Source organism: Chelmon rostratus, chromosome 10 (genome assembly GCF_017976325.1).
Source record: "Chelmon rostratus isolate fCheRos1 chromosome 10, fCheRos1.pri, whole genome shotgun sequence".
In the NCBI taxonomy this organism is placed as follows: domain Eukaryota; kingdom Metazoa; phylum Chordata; class Actinopteri; order Chaetodontiformes; family Chaetodontidae; genus Chelmon; species Chelmon rostratus.
The window spans coordinates 28,360,160-28,377,712 of record NC_055667.1 but is presented as its reverse complement, the minus strand read 5'-3'; the positions used below and the strand labels follow the sequence as shown (position 1 = coordinate 28,377,712).

The 17,553-nt window shown below is 47.9% G+C and overlaps 1 protein-coding gene across 1 annotated transcript in view; it reads left to right on the top strand.

The window, feature by feature from the left end:
• The window catches only part of LOC121613191 (cryptochrome-1-like), a 29,278-nt gene extending 13,035 nt beyond the window's left edge, over positions 1-16,243 (top strand). The window contains exons 3-15 of the mRNA XM_041946495.1: positions 722-830; positions 1,016-1,158; positions 1,837-2,021; positions 4,202-4,290; positions 4,645-4,785; positions 5,285-5,596; positions 6,858-7,009; positions 10,399-10,601; positions 11,519-11,629; positions 11,717-11,893; positions 12,323-12,403; positions 12,682-12,803; positions 14,124-16,243. Coding sequence (XP_041802429.1) covers positions 722-830; positions 1,016-1,158; positions 1,837-2,021; positions 4,202-4,290; positions 4,645-4,785; positions 5,285-5,596; positions 6,858-7,009; positions 10,399-10,601; positions 11,519-11,629; positions 11,717-11,893; positions 12,323-12,403; positions 12,682-12,803; positions 14,124-14,132 — 1,834 coding nt within the window. The 3' untranslated portion in view covers positions 14,133-16,243. The remainder of the gene's footprint in view (positions 1-721; positions 831-1,015; positions 1,159-1,836; positions 2,022-4,201; positions 4,291-4,644; positions 4,786-5,284; positions 5,597-6,857; positions 7,010-10,398; positions 10,602-11,518; positions 11,630-11,716; positions 11,894-12,322; positions 12,404-12,681; positions 12,804-14,123) is intronic.
• The last annotated feature ends 1,310 nt before the right edge of the window (positions 16,244-17,553 follow it).

Sequence of the window (17,553 nt, the reverse complement as noted above, 5' to 3'; positions counted from 1 at the left end):
GGGTATTTTTAACATAGACTGTTGTTATGAAGTCTGATAGTGAACAAATGAGTAGGGCTGTCACAATTATTACAATAATCGTTAATCGCGATTATTTTTCAAATTCGTGATTACCGTGAATTATTTATTTTATCAACAAAGTCATATAAAATAGCTCAGAGTCCGACGTCATCGTGCTTGATGACGTCACAGCCCCACTGTGTCGTTTCTGACCTCACGAGCCGGTGCATCAGCAGTCGGTGCCGCCCGTCAGCTGGCTCTTGGCAAATCTTTCGGACGACCCTCCGAGTATAAACGGGACAGTGAAAGACGGCGCTCGTTAACAGGCAGCGTAACGAGGTCTATCGCTGAGGAAATGCAGCCGTTCAACACGGTAGAAAAACCAGCATTTAAAGAAGCAGTACAACCCACCAGGCAACACATACGTCTTTGTCTATTTCTTGATGTTCTTCATTAAATTGCTGTTATTCGTTAAGGTGTACAGTACAGCATGTGTATTGTTAGAGCTAATTATACTATGGTAGTAGAATATACAGAAAAAAATAGACAATATAATCGTCAATCGCAATTATTTGTCTGACAATTAATCGTCTCCAGAAATTCCTAATCGTGACAGCCCTACAAACGAGTGCAGAGGAAGCATGCAGTGAGGAAGAGTGAAGGCTCTGAGAGCTACAATCCGCCCGTTGGTAACGTTGTCCTCTCACCTGTCCCTCTTCAGGTTCCTCCTCCAGTGTTTGGAGGATCTGGACGCCAACCTCCGGAAGCTCAACTCTCGCCTTTTTGTCATCAGAGGCCAACCGGCCAACGTGTTCCCGCGGCTCTTTAAGGTGAGCGTCGGCCCGACAGAAGCTTTCGTAATCTCATTTTAAAGCCCGTTTAGTTACCGTTTCCAGCTGCTTTAATGTTTGGATTTGCAGTTTTTTGATGTTTGAGGGTTTCGGGCTGCCGGTCGGATAAACGAGCATTTGAAGGCGTCACTTTGTCCTCTGACGGGTGTTTCTCTCTCTCTTAGGAGTGGAAGATCTCTCGGCTGACGTTCGAGTACGATTCAGAGCCTTTCGGGAAGGAGAGGGACGCTGCCATCAAGAAGCTGGCGATGGAGGCGGGGGTGGAGGTCATCGTGAAGATTTCACACACCCTCTACGACCTGGACAAGTGAGGAAAATACACACACACACACGTTGGATTGCTTCAGTGAGTAAACGCTCGAGCAGCCAGATGATTATTGATCGTACTCCCTGCATGGTCCACCAGTGGCGTGCACAGACTTTTTGAAGGGCAGGGGCGAAAAGGAAAAAAAGGGGGGGGCGGGCGGTCGTCCCCCCCCCCTTGCACGCCACTGTGGTCCACATATCCAGATACTCACAGTCAGGTCTTCCTCCTCCTTCCGTCTCCTTATAAAGCATCCGACCAGAAGGTGGCATCACAAAACCAGCAGACCACTTGTTGCATCTCCAGCTCCGTCATCTTCGTCGTCTTGTTTTTACTGTTTTTGTTATTATTTGTTCGCTCCGTCGACATGAAACTCGACTGAAACCGTTAAATTCCACATTCGCCCGCGAGCACGTGGTTTGGTGGCGGCAGACTTCAGACGTCCTGCCTGACAGGAGTCCCGCTGTGTCCATCAGCGCCATCTTGAGTCCATGTGGAGAAAGACAGGAACTACACTTTACAGATTGACCACTTGAGAAGAATTGATTGACGACATTAGTCTGATCTTCAGCGATATCGTAACTTATTTTATGCTGAGACAAACGACCTCCTGTGAGAGAAATGTGGACATGTCGTCCTGTGCCGTCATCATTAAGACATATTATCCCTGCCCCCCCTCAGGATCATAGAGCTGAACGGCGGGCAGCCTCCTCTCACCTACAAGCGTTTCCAGACCCTGATCAGTCGACTGGATCCTCCTGAGATGCCTGTAGAGATGCTCTCGGACACCCTGATGGGTCGCTGCGTGACCCCCATCTCTGAGGACCACGGAGACAAGTACGGGGTCCCGTCCCTGGAGGAGCTGGGTGAGAAACCAAACACACACCCCCGTGTATACACACCTGGAGAGAATTCACAAGCCTGTAACTGGGATTTTTAGGTGTGATTGCTGCTTTACGGTTTATTTTGTCCCCCAGAAGCCACTGACACAGGCGTCAGAAGCTCCTGGAGGTCAAACTGAATCTCCTGAACACTTTTAAACGTGACTCAGTCCACTGACGACCCACAATCCACTGCAGTCCTCATTCAAAAGGGATGACTGATGTAAAAACGTTATCATCTAACCTCAAATATAGACGATGTAGTTTAAAGATGTAGTTAAAAAGCAGAGTGTGATCTCTCTCTGCGAGGCGTTATCCACACTGGCTTTGATTTATTTCTGAGGCCCCCCGCTGATTTTTTTCTATGATAATCTATCTGATTTCTTTTTCAAATGCGCTTGCATTATCAGATTATTATTATTATTATGGAAAATAAATTCTCATTGTTCCACCTGGAATAACACGTGGAACATCTAAATCTAACCTGGTTTTTAGTTCTTGTTGTAGTTGGTTCATCTGCTTTAAGTTTTATTTACTTTATTTATTCCTACGGTTTATTTTACTCATTTGGGTTTTTAGCTTTTTTACTTTTTATCACCATTTTCAGTTTTTTCACTCAGCTAATTGTAAAAAGGCCTTCACCTCGGTGTGTTTCCACATTAGAATAAAGGTTGAAAGACTCGCTCCATCCTCGCTGTGAACCACTGAGCCTGTCAATCATGATGCTCTCACCTGTTACCAATCAGCCTGTTTACCTGTGGAATGATCCAAACAGGTGTTTTTGGAGCATTCCACATCTTTCCCAGTCTTTAGTTGCTCCTGTCTCAACGTGTTTGAAACGTGTTGCTGCATCAGATCCAGAATCAGCAGATATTTACAGAAATCAATGAAGCTGATGAGCTCAGACAGTAAATATATTGACTTTGTGCTGATTTCAGGTCAGTTTATGTCAGAGAGGATCAGCAGGTGATCTCATCCTGTGTGTGTTTGGAATCAGGTTTGAATAATATGACCTCCACTCTTTCAGATCTGATCTCCAGAAAACGTTATCGTGTTCTAATCGTCTTGTTTGGGAAGACAAACTTCAGAAGAACTTTGGCTCCATAAAACTAAAACCCTATCATTTGATCTTGTCATTGAAAGACTAGAATTAAATTTAACTACGATTGAATCTGATCAAATATAAAAAGAAATCTGTCTATTAAACTGCGTGTTCTTTATAATCCTGCTGAAACGCTCGATCCAGCTTCTTCCTTTAAAGTCTCGAGCTGCAGCATTAATCAGGTCACACGTTCACCTTCTTTAACCACATGTCTGGTTTCCGCTCACAGGAGGTTTCAGTCCATTCATACAGGTGAGCTGCAGCCATCTGCCGCCTGCACCTGTGCACCCGTTCATACGAGATATTTTAACTCCTGGTTCCTCTGTGAAGGTTAACTCCACACAGGCTGTTGTTTGTTCCCCAGATTAACCAGGTAACGGGTGATCCGTCGTTTCCATTCACACTGACAGGGCCGCAGCCACCTGCTGCGCCCGGCGTTCCTAATGAACCAACCGGGTCACCTGCTGAGAGCCCGTGCTTTAAGAGAGCCCGTCCAGTTTACCAGGACTCATAGTTAACATAAAACTGCGCCTACAGTTTGAAACATTCACCACAGAGTTCAGTAGATATGCAAATTAGTAATTAATTAAAGGCTACGAAAGGTGAGTTTAGTAAATATTGTTTCATTCAGAACGTTTCAGCAAACAGTACCAGCTGCAACAAGCTGTGACTGCATTATCTCTGAAGAGAGTATTAGGATAAATTCATGGTGTAATTAAGTGAATACATGCATCGTTTACTATCATATGAATGGAACTGCTCGTTTTAACCTCCTCAATCTGTTTCACTGGTGTGCAGCAAGCTGACGCTGCCTCACTGATCTCTCCACTCAAACTCAGCATCAGCACCCATGTTCAAGTATTTATATGCATGTATATATAGTACATAGTCGTATTTGTAAAGTCTGTCTGTGTAAACTGGAAATAAAAAGCAGGACGGTCACCAACTAGTTCCTGGATTCAGCCCAAACAACCAGCGTGTGATCACGTTCTGCAGGATTTATCAGCCGGTTGGAGTTGGTGCTGAACTGTTTGTAAACCAGAGAGGTGATTCAATGTTTCAGGCTTCGACATCGAGGGCCTGCCTTCAGCCGTGTGGCCGGGAGGAGAGACCGAGGCTCTGACGAGGATAGAGCGCCATCTGGAGAGAAAAGTATGTGCTGCGCCTCCTGTTGAGACACCACAACCTAACTTTATGAAACGATGCTTTGGGGATTTCACATTTGTTGTTGTTTTCCTTGACGTGAAGAGAACATTTAGGAACATTTAGGCCCTCGGGTAAATAATTCAGACTGATGGAGCTGTAGCTTGTAGCATGTAGCTGGCTGATATCTGACATTTGATATAAAGCCAGTATCACGTGATTAAATCCAGAAACTGATTTAAGAGTTTCATTCCAGTATTGACATTTTTTAAATCGTTTTCTTTAAAATGGCTTTTGTCATATTAGAGCCGTGCCTCCCTCCCTCTAACATGCCTGCACTTCTCTCTCTCTCTCTCTTTCCAGGCCTGGGTGGCTAATTTCGAGCGTCCCAGGATGAACGCCAACTCGCTGCTGGCCAGCCCGACAGGCCTGAGTCCATACCTGCGCTTCGGCTGCCTCTCGTGTCGCCTTTTCTACTTCAAGCTGACCGACCTCTACCGAAAGGTCAGCTTACGACTCCCCCGGCGCAGCTCGCTGTGGGCCAAGCTGGTTTTTAATTAACTCCTTCAATTTAAATGTCAAACATCCTGAAAGTTATCAGGAGCTCGGCTGCACCTGTTAATGCAGTGAAACATGGATTGATGAAGGACTGCCTGCTTAGAATAAGGACTTTTATTTTGAATTTGGATGTTTTCAGTATCTAAATGAGGCTTTTCATATATGCTTCAGAAGCTCAGCAGGTAAAGATGTTGATCGGCCAGTATTTATAGCTGGTACATCTGTGACTGGTGCCAGTATCAGCAAGATAAACATCATCAGTCTGTTAACTGTCAGACACACAGTCACTGCTGCTCTTCACCTGTCAATCCAAATGAACTGAATCATTTAGATATTAATGAAATAAAGCAGCTGAGCAGGAGGCTCGTACACCAGCATCTGTGGGGGTGTCTTTTCTGCCACGTGTGTCTGGCCTGATGTTCTCCTGTCGTTCGTTTCTCTCCAGGTGAAAAAGAACAGCTCCCCTCCCCTCTCCCTGTATGGCCAGTTACTGTGGCGGGAGTTCTTCTACACCGCGGCGACCAACAACCCACGCTTCGACAAGATGGAGGGGAACCCCATCTGCGTCCGCATCCCCTGGGACAAGAACTCAGAAGCGCTCGCCAAGTGGGCCGAAGCTAAGACAGGTTTCCCCTGGATAGACGCCATCATGACCCAGCTGAGGCAGGAAGGCTGGATCCATCACCTGGCCAGGCATGCGGTGGCCTGCTTCCTCACCAGGGGGGACCTGTGGATCAGCTGGGAGGAAGGGATGAAGGTCAGGATGCGTTCAGTGTGTTTTAATCTGACACGAGGCGCTCACATCCCATCATCTGTTCAGAGGAAGCTGCAGCTAAAACTAAAAAAAGAGATTTAAATATATTCTTCGCTGCTCTCTGAGTCAGCAGGATAATCTTACATTTTAGACAGATCACTGCAGCAGAGTGAAGAGAAGTGTGTGAAGAGTGAGCCGCCATCATGTTTAAAGAGGCGTCACAGTCCATCACTTGAGCTCTGAAACTGAAACTGAGCTAATTCCAGTTATTAGGAGGGATCGTCTGATGTCTGAAGTCCTGTTAAGTCTTATTTTACTTATTTTTCTGAGTGGTTCAATCCTCAAACCCTCCATCACCAATCAAACTACACCTCATCTGGAGTAATGGGTGACGAAGCTCCCTGTTTCAGTCAAACTTCTCCTTAAGATAGATAGATAGATAGACAGACAGACAGACAGACAGACAGACAGACAGACAGACAGACAGACAGACTTCATTTATCCCAAGCTGGGAAATTGCAGTGCAGCAGCAGCATTACACACACTGAAATAAGTGAAAATAAGACTATAAAGAACAAACTATACATAATAAAAATATAAAAATAGCGAGCAGTAAAAAGATTATATTCATATTAATAAAATAGCCAAATAGTAAACAGTAGTAAAAAGTATTGCACAAAAAAGAAAAGTATATCAAATGCAAGTGAATATCGAAATAAGAATATCAAAAGCAATTGGAAAAGAACAAACTATATATAATAAAATATCAAAAGCAAACAGTCGTGGTAAGAAGTATTGTATTATTATTATTATCTTCAGCTGTTATTGTACAGTGTAATAGCATGTGGCAGGACAGATTTCCTGTATCTGTCCCTTCGACAGCGGAGCTGTAGCAGCCTGTGGGAGAAGGTGCTCCGCTGTCTGTCCACTGTGTGATGGAGAGGCTGCTGATCATTGTCCATGATGGATAACAGTTTATTCAGCGTCCTCCTCTCCACCACAGTCTCAAAAGACTCAAGTCTGAGTCCGAGTACAGAGCCGGCCTTCTTGATGATCTTATCAAGTCTGTTGGTGTCGCTGGCTCTGATCTGATGCTAATGATCAAACATTAGCAGCCGATGTCGGCTCTGGGGTTTTTAATGTTAAATGGAGCAAAAATCTGCATCATTTTCCACCTTTTCATCCAGAGCAGAGTTTGTGTTGCATGACAGACAGAGGCAGAGGAACGTCTGCAGGTGGATAACGTGCCGTCCTGGTGTTGCAGGTCTTCGAGGAGCTGCTTCTGGACGCGGACTGGAGCGTGAATGCGGGCAGCTGGATGTGGCTGTCCTGCAGTTCATTCTTCCAGCAGTTTTTCCACTGCTACTGCCCCGTGGGCTTCGGCCGGCGCACCGACCCCAACGGGGACTTCATCAGGTGGGTACCTTTCCCGGCATCGCCCCTTGGTGCCAACTGCTGACCCTCCACCTGGATGACACCCTTCCTCCCCCCGTCTCTCTGGACAACACACATTCAGGCAAACACTGAGTCAGACATGCAGGCAGACGCAGGAACACAGGACAGACGTGTCAGTCATCCTTCAGTCAGTTCTAGTCTTGTATCATCTCATAGAACTTGTCCCACACACACACACACACACACACACACACACACAGAAGCAGAGAGAGATGGAGGGATCAAGGGGTCACCCCATCCAGATCTCTGGGTAAGTGACTGAACGAGAACCATCCTTCCTCCGCTCCTCGGCGCTTCAGTTTCTGGAATCAGGCTTGTGTTCTGTCATCATGTGTTCACAGTGAACTTCTCTGCGTTCCTTTGACTGTTTGTGAATGTCTCTTTGGTGCTCGTGGTATCTTTAGTGAAAACATGCGTAACTGTTGCCCCCAGATGAACTCTTCTGTCTGTGGATGTTCTCTGTGTTTGTTTTTGGGGGATTGGTGGAACAGTTCAGCTATCCCCCTCCTCTTTGTAGATTGTAGATGATTGCTTTTAAGGTGATTGGCCGTTCTCGCCCCCCGCCCCCTCACCCACCCAGGCGGAGCCGGGCCGCCGGCCAGATCTGCCTCGGATGGAGGTCGGGGGCCGAGTTGAGAAATCGGTGGCGATTTGTTTTTACTTACCTGTGCACCCCTGAGGGACGGGACTTTGCTCGTGCCCCAGCGGTACCTTCTGGGCGGGTTTGTAACTCGGTGGCGTCTCATTTCGTCAAAAGGGATTCTGGCCGCTTGGTAGGAAAATGCAAACGCCTCGCCTGCATTCGTTAGGTAGGGGACTATAAAGCATTCCCCAGAGGGTGGTGAGGAGAGGCGTTGGACCAGCTGTTGCTCTGCCGCCGCGGTGAACCACGGCGGGCGCCCCGGTACTCGTTACCTGTGCCGTGCCGTGGGAGCCGGTCCATTGTCCAGGCGCTGGGCAAAGCCCCTCGTCCCGCCCTTTGTGAAATGTTCAGTGGTGCTCTGCTTATGTGAATGCAGCCTTGCCGGTTCAGGTGGACCTGGAGCAGTGGCTGGTTAAACACACACACACACACACACACACACACACACACACACACACATTTTATTTTATTAGCACTTCTGTCCAGCACACACATGCAAACAGCTGCAGCACAGAAAAACAGGCCTGTCATAGTTATCAGTCCTTAACCAATAGAATCGTTCCCATTCACCTGTATGAAAACAGCTGGATGAGGCTAACAGACATGTCACATCTCCACGTCTTTGTCCTCTGTTTCAGGGGCTCGATGTTAGTGGATGGATTCTTTTGCCCGTTTTCTCTAAATTTGGTTCAGATTTGCACCACATGTGGATGGAAACCTGCCAGAAATGTCCAAAAGTGTCATTTACATTTATGTGTTCCAACATTCGAGCCAATAAAAGGCACTTTTCCTTCATACGGTCTGCGTGTATTAAACCAATATTAGGCTTAGACTGAAATAGTTGCATAAATGAACATAAAAAACATTTAAATCATCAAATCGTCAACTAAGATTTCATGATCGTGGCAGCCCAGAGTCAGTGAGAAGGTGTGAACAGATGCACGTTTGCTTTAGGCAAAAGCACAATATTCAAATATTCTGATGAAACAAGTCGAACAAAAAACAAGAGAGATGCACGCACACACGCACACACGCACACACACACACGCACGCACACACACACGCACACATGCACACACACACACGCACACACGCATGCACACATGCACACGCACACATGCACACACACACACACACACACGCACGCACACACGCGCACACATGCACACGCACGCACGCACACACACACGCGCACACGCACGCACGCACACACGCACACACACCACCCGCTGTCCTCTGCAGGGCCGCTTGTTACTGGCAGGTCGCGGATCTTCCTTGCTAAAGGGTTGTCGTCCCTTTTGTTGAAATGAGGGGGCCCTCTAGTGGGTCAGCCCAGAGTGTGGCGCTGTGGTAGTGGGAGGGGACAGTCAGTCAGACCACTTAAAAGACAACCACCACAGTCTGAGGGACAGGGGGAGCAGGCATGAGCTCTTTTCTCAGTCCACCAATGTCTGATGGGGGTTGGGGGCCGGAGCTGTGAGGTACAATGGAAGACTTCTGTCATCGTTAGAAACTTTCAGTTTTATTTTGATCAGTCTCTTTTTTTCTACGCTGACGAGGACGCAGGGTGTGAAGGCCGAGCTTTAAGAAGAAGAGACGTGCAGACGTTTTCTGGGGGGGCTGTCCTCAGCCAGTCCCTGATGGAGGGTCAGCCAGTTCCAGACCAAAGGCCAATCAAAGACTAGCAGATTTGTTTTTTCTACGGAGTGAAAGACAGAAGCAACAGATCTCTCGATGGCAGAACTTTTCCACTGTACACCTGCTCCGGTCGGGGTGGGGGGAGGGGGGGTCAGGGGTCAAGACACTCTGCTTTCTAACCGCGTGTTACAGTAGACGTCTCCTAGCATCATCAACCCAATCGGCAGCGATCGGGGGCGGTCTCCGTAGAAACCGGAGCGCCGTCCGTCGCGTGTGCGTCCACGAGGCCGCACCCCCACCCTCTGCCTCTCAGCGCTGCACCTCTCGCCCCCCCTCGTCTGTCCCGTCTGTCTCCCCTCCTCGGACTCGGTAAGGTCGGACCAAGCGCAGTAGGTAGGTGGCTTCTCTTTGTCACATGGAGCAAATCCACGGCCGCCCGGGGGAGGAAACGGCGGCGGCGGGCCGGAGCGGTGTTGGCTTGTCACAGTCAGGGTTTCATTGGCTCACTTTCTGTCTGCGGTGTGGCTGCTATCACACCAACTTACAGTAAATGTTGTCCGGGACCACAGACCCTCGTTGTGAGCTGAAGTCCTCACGGTGCACTGCGATGGTAACTCCCGTCAGTGCCCGAACCGCAGACGTCCACAGTGACTCTGTACATGTACTCTCATGTAGCCATACATGTCGTGGTTGTTTGTAGCTTTCATTTTCCATAATATTTGCAAGCATGAAGTGCTGGAGACCAGCATGCCCCTGTCACTTACAGGACATACAGAGGCTGTAAGATTAAAACTGAAAAGATTCGGTCAAAATGTTCTCAACAAGAAAAGACTCATCAGACAGATTCTGTTAAATGTGACCGTTAAAACATGATGCATGTCAAACTGTTTGACTTTTGACTATTATGAGATATTTATTTCTCATAGCAAACTCCTATGAGATGTTTCTTCCTCACCTGAATGAAAAGAATAATGTCTCTGTCATCACTCCTGCCCCCTCCCGATTTACTCTGAACCTTCCTCGTTCTGTTGACACGAGCCAGCAAATCTATGTCTCCCTGTGCTGCCAGACGATACTTACCTATCCTCCGAGGTTTCCCCGCTAAGTACATCTACGACCCGTGGAACGCCCCGGAGTCCGTGCAGGCGGCCGCCAAGTGCATAATCGGCGTCCATTACCCGAAGCCCATGGTGCACCACGCGGAAGCGAGCCGGCTCAACATCGAGAGGATGAAGCAGATCTACCAGCAACTTAGCCGATACAGGGGACTGGGTAAGAGATCGATAATTAACATCTGATAATGGGAAAAGTAGCTGAGCGCTAGCAAACGAGTGTTTTCATGGGTCCATTGACTCGTGCCAGCAGGTATATTTTCCACTCGTGAGGCTATGTGCTTGTAAAAAAAACGATGCTCGGTGGTTGGATTTTCACATCTACTGGTCCCCTCGGCTCATTCAGTCAGCAGTCGGCATCTGAACGTTTGATGGAGCCCTGGATACGCGGGCCATGCATTCACACCGTGTGGTCAGTCAGATGAAGCCCCAGCTAGCCGTCGCTACCCTCAGATTAGCTGCTGTCAGTTTGGTGGCGAGATGCTAGCTAGCATGATATTCATGTGCAGTTTGTTCAATATGAGGGTGTTTAAAATAGTGGATTTCTTTCCTTTAATCAGTGGGCAAAGGCTAACGAGTGTTTAGGCTCTATGTTAGCAGTGTACCTAGCAGAAAGACACAGGAAGGCTAATATTAACCTTCAGTGTACGGGTCACTTTCCTCACATCGTGCAGGCCTCATGACAGACGTGCTAATTGTTTTCCTTCCTCAACTATTTCAAATCCAACATTGTTTACATCCATGGTCACTAGCCAACAGTCTTCTTCTCTGTCCTTGCCTGCATGTCATGGTGCCCCCTGTTGGAATAGTGTGGCAACATTGGTAGGACAGAGTATTGTGTTGCTTGTGCATGCATTTATAACAGCATGCTAATGTTCGCCGCGGGAGTTTTCAGGTGCAGTGCAGTCGAATAGTTTCTCTGCATTAAATAAACTGCAAAGATGACGAGAACCAAACCAGTTTTTCCCAACATGGAGGATGTTTGTGTTCCGAGGAATTGTAAAATATTTCTTCAAAATACGCTTCCTCTCTTCTCAAGGTAGAAAAGCAAAGTGATTATGCGTTTGTGTCTTTCAGGCCTGCTGGCATCAGTGCCGTCCACCAATGGGAATGGAAATGGAGGAATGATGGCCTACTCTCCCGGAGAGCAGCAGCCAGGGACCAACAACAACAGCAACAACTCACACCGTGAGTCAGTTTGATGATAAACCGGTGGAAATACGGTCGGTCATAGAAATGTTGTAAATCTACAACCAGTCACACGTCTGTGTTCAGTGCCTGGAGTGTCGGGGAACTCTGTCGCCACGGGTAACGGCAGCGGGAGCATCCTACTCAACTTTGACAATGAAGAACAGACCAGGCCGAGCAGCGCTGGACAACAGCAACAACGACTGCAACCCCTCCCGCAGCAGCAGCAGCCGCAGCAGCAGCAGCAGCAGCAGCAGCAGCACGGTACGCCACATGCAACTGGTGTTTCCTGTTAGCACGTCTAGCATTTTACATTCAGTCTGTGTATCGAAACCCTTCCCACCACCACCACAATGCTATTGTTGGCATTCCTGACTGCACCTAGCTTCTGCATTTTACAGCGTCCTCATGCAGTCAAATCCTTCATCCAATCACGTGCTCACAAAGTGTTGACCCTCGCTCCATCCTCGCTGTGAACCACTGAGCCTTTCAATCATGACACTATCACCTGTTAATCAACCTGTGATCCAAACAGGTGTTTTTGGACCAGATATTCATATCATATTCAAATCAATGAATGTATTGTTTGACCTGTTTAGCGCTTTCAGCTGAGTGTTAAGTAACTTATTATATAATGAGTGTGTGACGGGGAACTTCTGAGCTCAGAGTGTCTGTTCGATGCGTTCGTTGCAGGTTACCACTCACTGCCAGACGCCAGCCAGACCATCACCAGCAGCTTACTCTACCACGAGTTCGCTGTGCCTCAACACCCAGGTAGGAAACAGGATCCGCTTCCAAATGAACCTCCTGCAGTTTTTAATCAATCACCAGTTTGTCTTTGATTAACAATAAATCATAGCTTAGTATAAAAATAGAATTGAAGATGGAGAAATCAAGGCATTTGTCTGGTGTGTGTGTGTGTGTGTGTGTGTGTGTGTGTGTGTGTGAATGCTGCCACAAGAGGGCGACTGTGTTCCTCCACATTAGCATTCACCTGCGTCAGGTGCTCAGATAATGATGCCGTTTGTGTTCTCCCCTGCTGCGACATTCAGGACTCCTTCTGCACACCAGAGGTATCACAGGAAAGAGGGAGCGCGAGTCGGAACGCGAAGGGTCGGGGGAGAAAGATCCGGCGTCCTGCTCCGTTCACAAGATGCAGAGGCAGAGTGCTGAGGTCAGGCTCCTCTTCATAGCACCCAGTGTCGTTAATGGCACTTTAAAGTCACCCTGTGGCTCCTGTGCTATTAAAACTGTCCGGATGGCTCATTATGGGATGAAAATGTGGTCTGTATGTGTTTGAGAGCTCAAAGCTTTTGGATATTGTTGAAATAATCCAAAAAGAAGAAGCTGAATTTTACATATTTTGTCTCTATGAACTTAAAGGAGGCTTTAGTTTCATCTTTGTCCACAAGTCCATCAAACAGCCAAAACCAACAATGATCCAGTCTGTATCTGAGCGCTTTCCTGCCTTCAGAGCTCATGAATTCATAGTTTTATTTTGAAAATGTCCCGTTTCCTTTTCAGAACTGCTGGTCTGTAGTTTTTCACCAAATGTTACTCAAAACAGAGGACTTTGGGTATTTGTTGGGAACTATTTTCAGCGGTGGATTGATCCACGTTTGCTGCTCTTGTGAGTATTTGGGGCTGCAGGACGGTGAAATATCAGATATGTGAGAGTTCAGCTCGACTGGTGATGCCTGTTCACAGGATCTTGTTGGTTTTGGTCATTTCACAGAGTTCGTGGACGGTAAAATAAGGCAGCTCTTCAGTCTTCCTCTTGAATATTCCAGTGTTTTACCGTCTTTTGTCCTCAAACCTGCATGACAGGAGGATTTATTGCAGGACTGTTGCATTAGGCTGCATTAGTTTTAGCCAGGTGTACCTAATAAACCGGCAGCTGAGTGTAGACCATGACATAATATTTTAACACCTTTTGTAATTTGATATCTTGTTGTATTAGAGCGACGCTGCGAAGGAATGAGCAGAACTGCTGTTTGTCTGGTTTTTGCATCAGTGTGATGAAGCACCTGTTGACCGCAGCGTGGGGGGGGGGCAGTGTCCTGCTGCACCGTGCCACATCTCCCCCCCGCCTCACTCTTCTTAATGAATTATAAATGTGATTGTTGAGGCAGTGCGAGCAGTGAGAGTTGTTTATTGTTAAAGCTTCACGCCGCCGTTGACAAAGCAAACAAATGAGAGAGTTCAGGCGTGTCACGCCTCTGTGCCCCCGCTGCAAAGCAAACACTTTTCATCATCACACAGTCTATTGGCAGCACAGAGTCGCCTGTGTAAATGTCAGCCTGTCATGAGGTTGCCATGCTCACAATAAAAAATACAAAACAGACGTCTGGGTTCAGGGCGCGAGCTATGCAAAGCAAAGGTTAGAGCGAGCGTCGGAGAGGAAAAGACGAGTCACGTCCTCTCTGCAGAATGTGAAAATGAGCTGTGCAGGTTTTTCTCTGTGTGAAACCCTCGTTTCTGATCCTCTCTGCAGACCACCTAGAGCAGGCGACACCGCCCGGATGCACATCGCAGCCACCGTCCGGCCAGCGGGGAGAGAGGAGATCCCAACCTGTCCTCCGAACGCTCGCGGCTCCGCCGGCTCCTCTTCAACTCAGTGCATCTAAAACCGCTCTCCCTCTTTACTGTCAGAAATTCCCCGGGGTGCGAACACAAAGGTGAAAATGTGATTTCTGACAGGCGCGACCACCTGAGAGGAACGTGCACAGAAACAAAACGCCTCAAACTTACAGCTCGACAAATTATTTGTACAAAATGAAAATAAGAATAAAAAACTACATTATTGTCTTAAAGCTGCTGCCACCAGCCAGGAAACATGAACTCTGCAGCAGCTGTAAATAGTAACGGGATGTTTCGCCTCCGTGTCCTTCAGTCGCCTCGTTAATGTGAAGCCAGGCTGATGTGCGGGGGTTCGCAGAGAGCTCGGTGCTCCAGCTGTGCAGCGTGAGCGTGCTCGCTGCTCCGTCTCACGGTGTCATCACCAGCATCACCACCACACCTGTGACCGCTCAGGCTCACTCACTGTTTCTCCCGTCGGTCAGAGCGCACATTGTAAATAAGATCATTCTGTTTTTAACGAAAAGAAGGACGAGCTCCCCTCGTCTTCAGACCGCCTGACTGACCCCGATGTCTCCGACCCAAAGCTCGCGGGTGTTCGCGCTTATGGCCGCGAGAAAATTCTTCCGCAGATATTTAGATAATCGGGTCACTGTTTCATCTTTCAAAGCAAACTGCCAAACATCTGCCGGTTCCAGCTTCCAGAGCGGAACGATTCGCTGCTTTTCTGGAATAAATGATCGTAGATAATCGGAAATATTGGACTTAGAGTTCAGCGTCATGTGATCACTTCCTGTGGACGAGCTGGGACGTAGAGAGTGGAATTATGGGTGATAGTTTGTAGGAAGTACCGTGACGTCTGTGAGCTCATCAGAGGAGACAGAAAGTAAAACTCTTCTTCATCGTTAGCGTCGCTTCGTCATCCTCACATTGTTTCCCTCGTTAATAACCGCGTGCAGATCGGCGCTGTGGTCTTTAAGCGCTCAGCTCACAGCTGCTGACCGAGTCCGTCACATTTTCACCTCTCTGTTGCCCCCGCTGATCTTCATCGTTTCCAAACGTCTCAAAACGCCTGAAGGAGTGAAGAAGCGGTGACTTTTGAAGTTTCTCGGAGGCGTCCGGGATTGTTTTTGCTGTACAAACAACCAAAAAAGGCAGTTTTGGTTTGGGAGGATGTGGTCGGAGGTGACTTCTGTCAGAACACGAGGACAGAGAACGCGGCGCCAGGCGAAGCTCCTCCTCTTCTTTTTTAACAGACTGTTTGTTAACCAGTCAGAACAAAAGAAACACAGATCATGACCTCACATGACCAGACAGCAGTTAAATGCTCCATTCATGAAACCGACGAAGACTCGTACGAACACGAACACGCCGATAAAACCAACGAACGGAAACAAAACGAGAACAACCAGAAAAAGACGCGAGACGAGACGAGTCGACGTGGTGACGAGCTGGGCGACGAGATCAGGTGCAAACTCTCAACATCTCTCTTTTTTTAAGATTTCTTATAAAAACCAAAAAGTTGCAAAAAGGAAAAAAAATCAAAGCTGAGTCGACACGTTAGCGGACAGGTGACAGGTGATCCAAACGAGCTGATTCTGTCAGCGCAGCAGAAACCAACATTCCCCAGAAACAAGCGAGCCTCCCGACGAAGGATCCCTACACCCGCCGCGGCCGCCGGAGACGCTCTGCGACCCCGACACGTGGCGAGAAGGGTCGCGAGAGGGTCGCTGTCGAGTCGAGAACGGGAGGACTGTGACAGCATTGGACAGATGAAGCTGGTGTCTTACCTTATAGGTCCCATCCACCCTCCTCCATCACCTCCTCCATCACCTCCTCTATCACCTGTACTCCTGCTGAGCTGAGCCAGAGAATGTATGATTCCCCCTGTGACACCCACCCAGCAGCCCCCCTGACACACACACACACACACACACACACACACATACGCACACACACATGCACACACACATACGCACACACACACACACACACATACGCACACACACATGCGCACACACACGCACATACACATACGCACATATACACACGCACACATACGCACACACACATGCACACACACGCACACATACGCACATATACACACAAACACACCTAAACACATACACATTCGGTCACTCACACACACACACACTCACACAAACACAACCTTCTGAATGGTTGTACAGGAGAGAAGTGACGTCTGCTGAAAGCCCCAATCTGCCGTCCGACTCGGTTCAGTCGAGTCTTCTCTCGCCGTCTCGCCGACTGGCTGCCGCAGCGGCGTCCCGTGACATTTCCGTTTGGCCTACCCCGTCGATGCTGTGACGGTTGGACCACCATCGCGCCCGAAGGCGTCGAGGCCGCGGCGGCCGGTCGAAGGGTTTCGCAGATTGGGGCTGCAGGTGTCGCTCTCCTGACAAAGTTCTGGTTTCAGTGGCGCTGTGACGACTCGTGTCTGTACAGTACTCGATATCTGTTCATCCGTGATCACACCGGCTTCAGGACTCACGTACAGGGTGGGGGTTAGCGGGAGGGAGGTGGAGATAGAGTATTGTAGTGTTTCTGTATTATAATTCTATATATTCTCAAGGGGATTTGAGCATCGGTAGTTTTTTGTAGCTTTGTCACTATGGAAACAACAAATCGAACCAAGTTTTTATTCTCGCTTTTTGTTTGTTTTTTCTGTCGTTGTTCCTCCTTCTGTGACATGAAGGTGAAACCAGATGCCATCTATCATCTCTGTGATATTATGCTCTTTTCTGTCTCTCCTTGTGTTGTGAAAGGCTTTTCTTGTGCTCAATCAAGTTCATGACGGGAAATTAAAATTGTTACAACCTGACATCCTTTGACTTCGTCTTCTTCGTTCGTGTCGACGCTTCACTCAGGCGCACGCGCCAGTTCTGCATGAGCACATGCACACTAATATTCCACTATTGAGAAATGTGAAACGGCAATGTTAAAAAAAATCTGAAACAGCTGGATGGATTTTAAATGAATGGAGCTTTTTCTGATGAAGACACGTGGATGCTGATGTTATTCAGGGTTTAGGAGAATCCTTTGGACGTGTGTGCAGCACATTCAGAATGTGCATTTGCATGGCACAAAAGAAAAGTAATGATGATGATAATGATAACAATAAGAGCTTTGGGAGGTGCCACTGCAGGAAGGATTTCTGCTGGCTGTGCTGGAGCTCGGGAGCTTTACATGAACTCCTTGTAGTTGGGTTAAATATGGACTTTAGTGTTAGCACGCAGTGTGTTTGTGCTAATGTTTGGCTCTGGGTCATTATGGTGACATTTCTCACTATTTTCAGAAACACATTGCATTTCCACTGCATCAGTAAC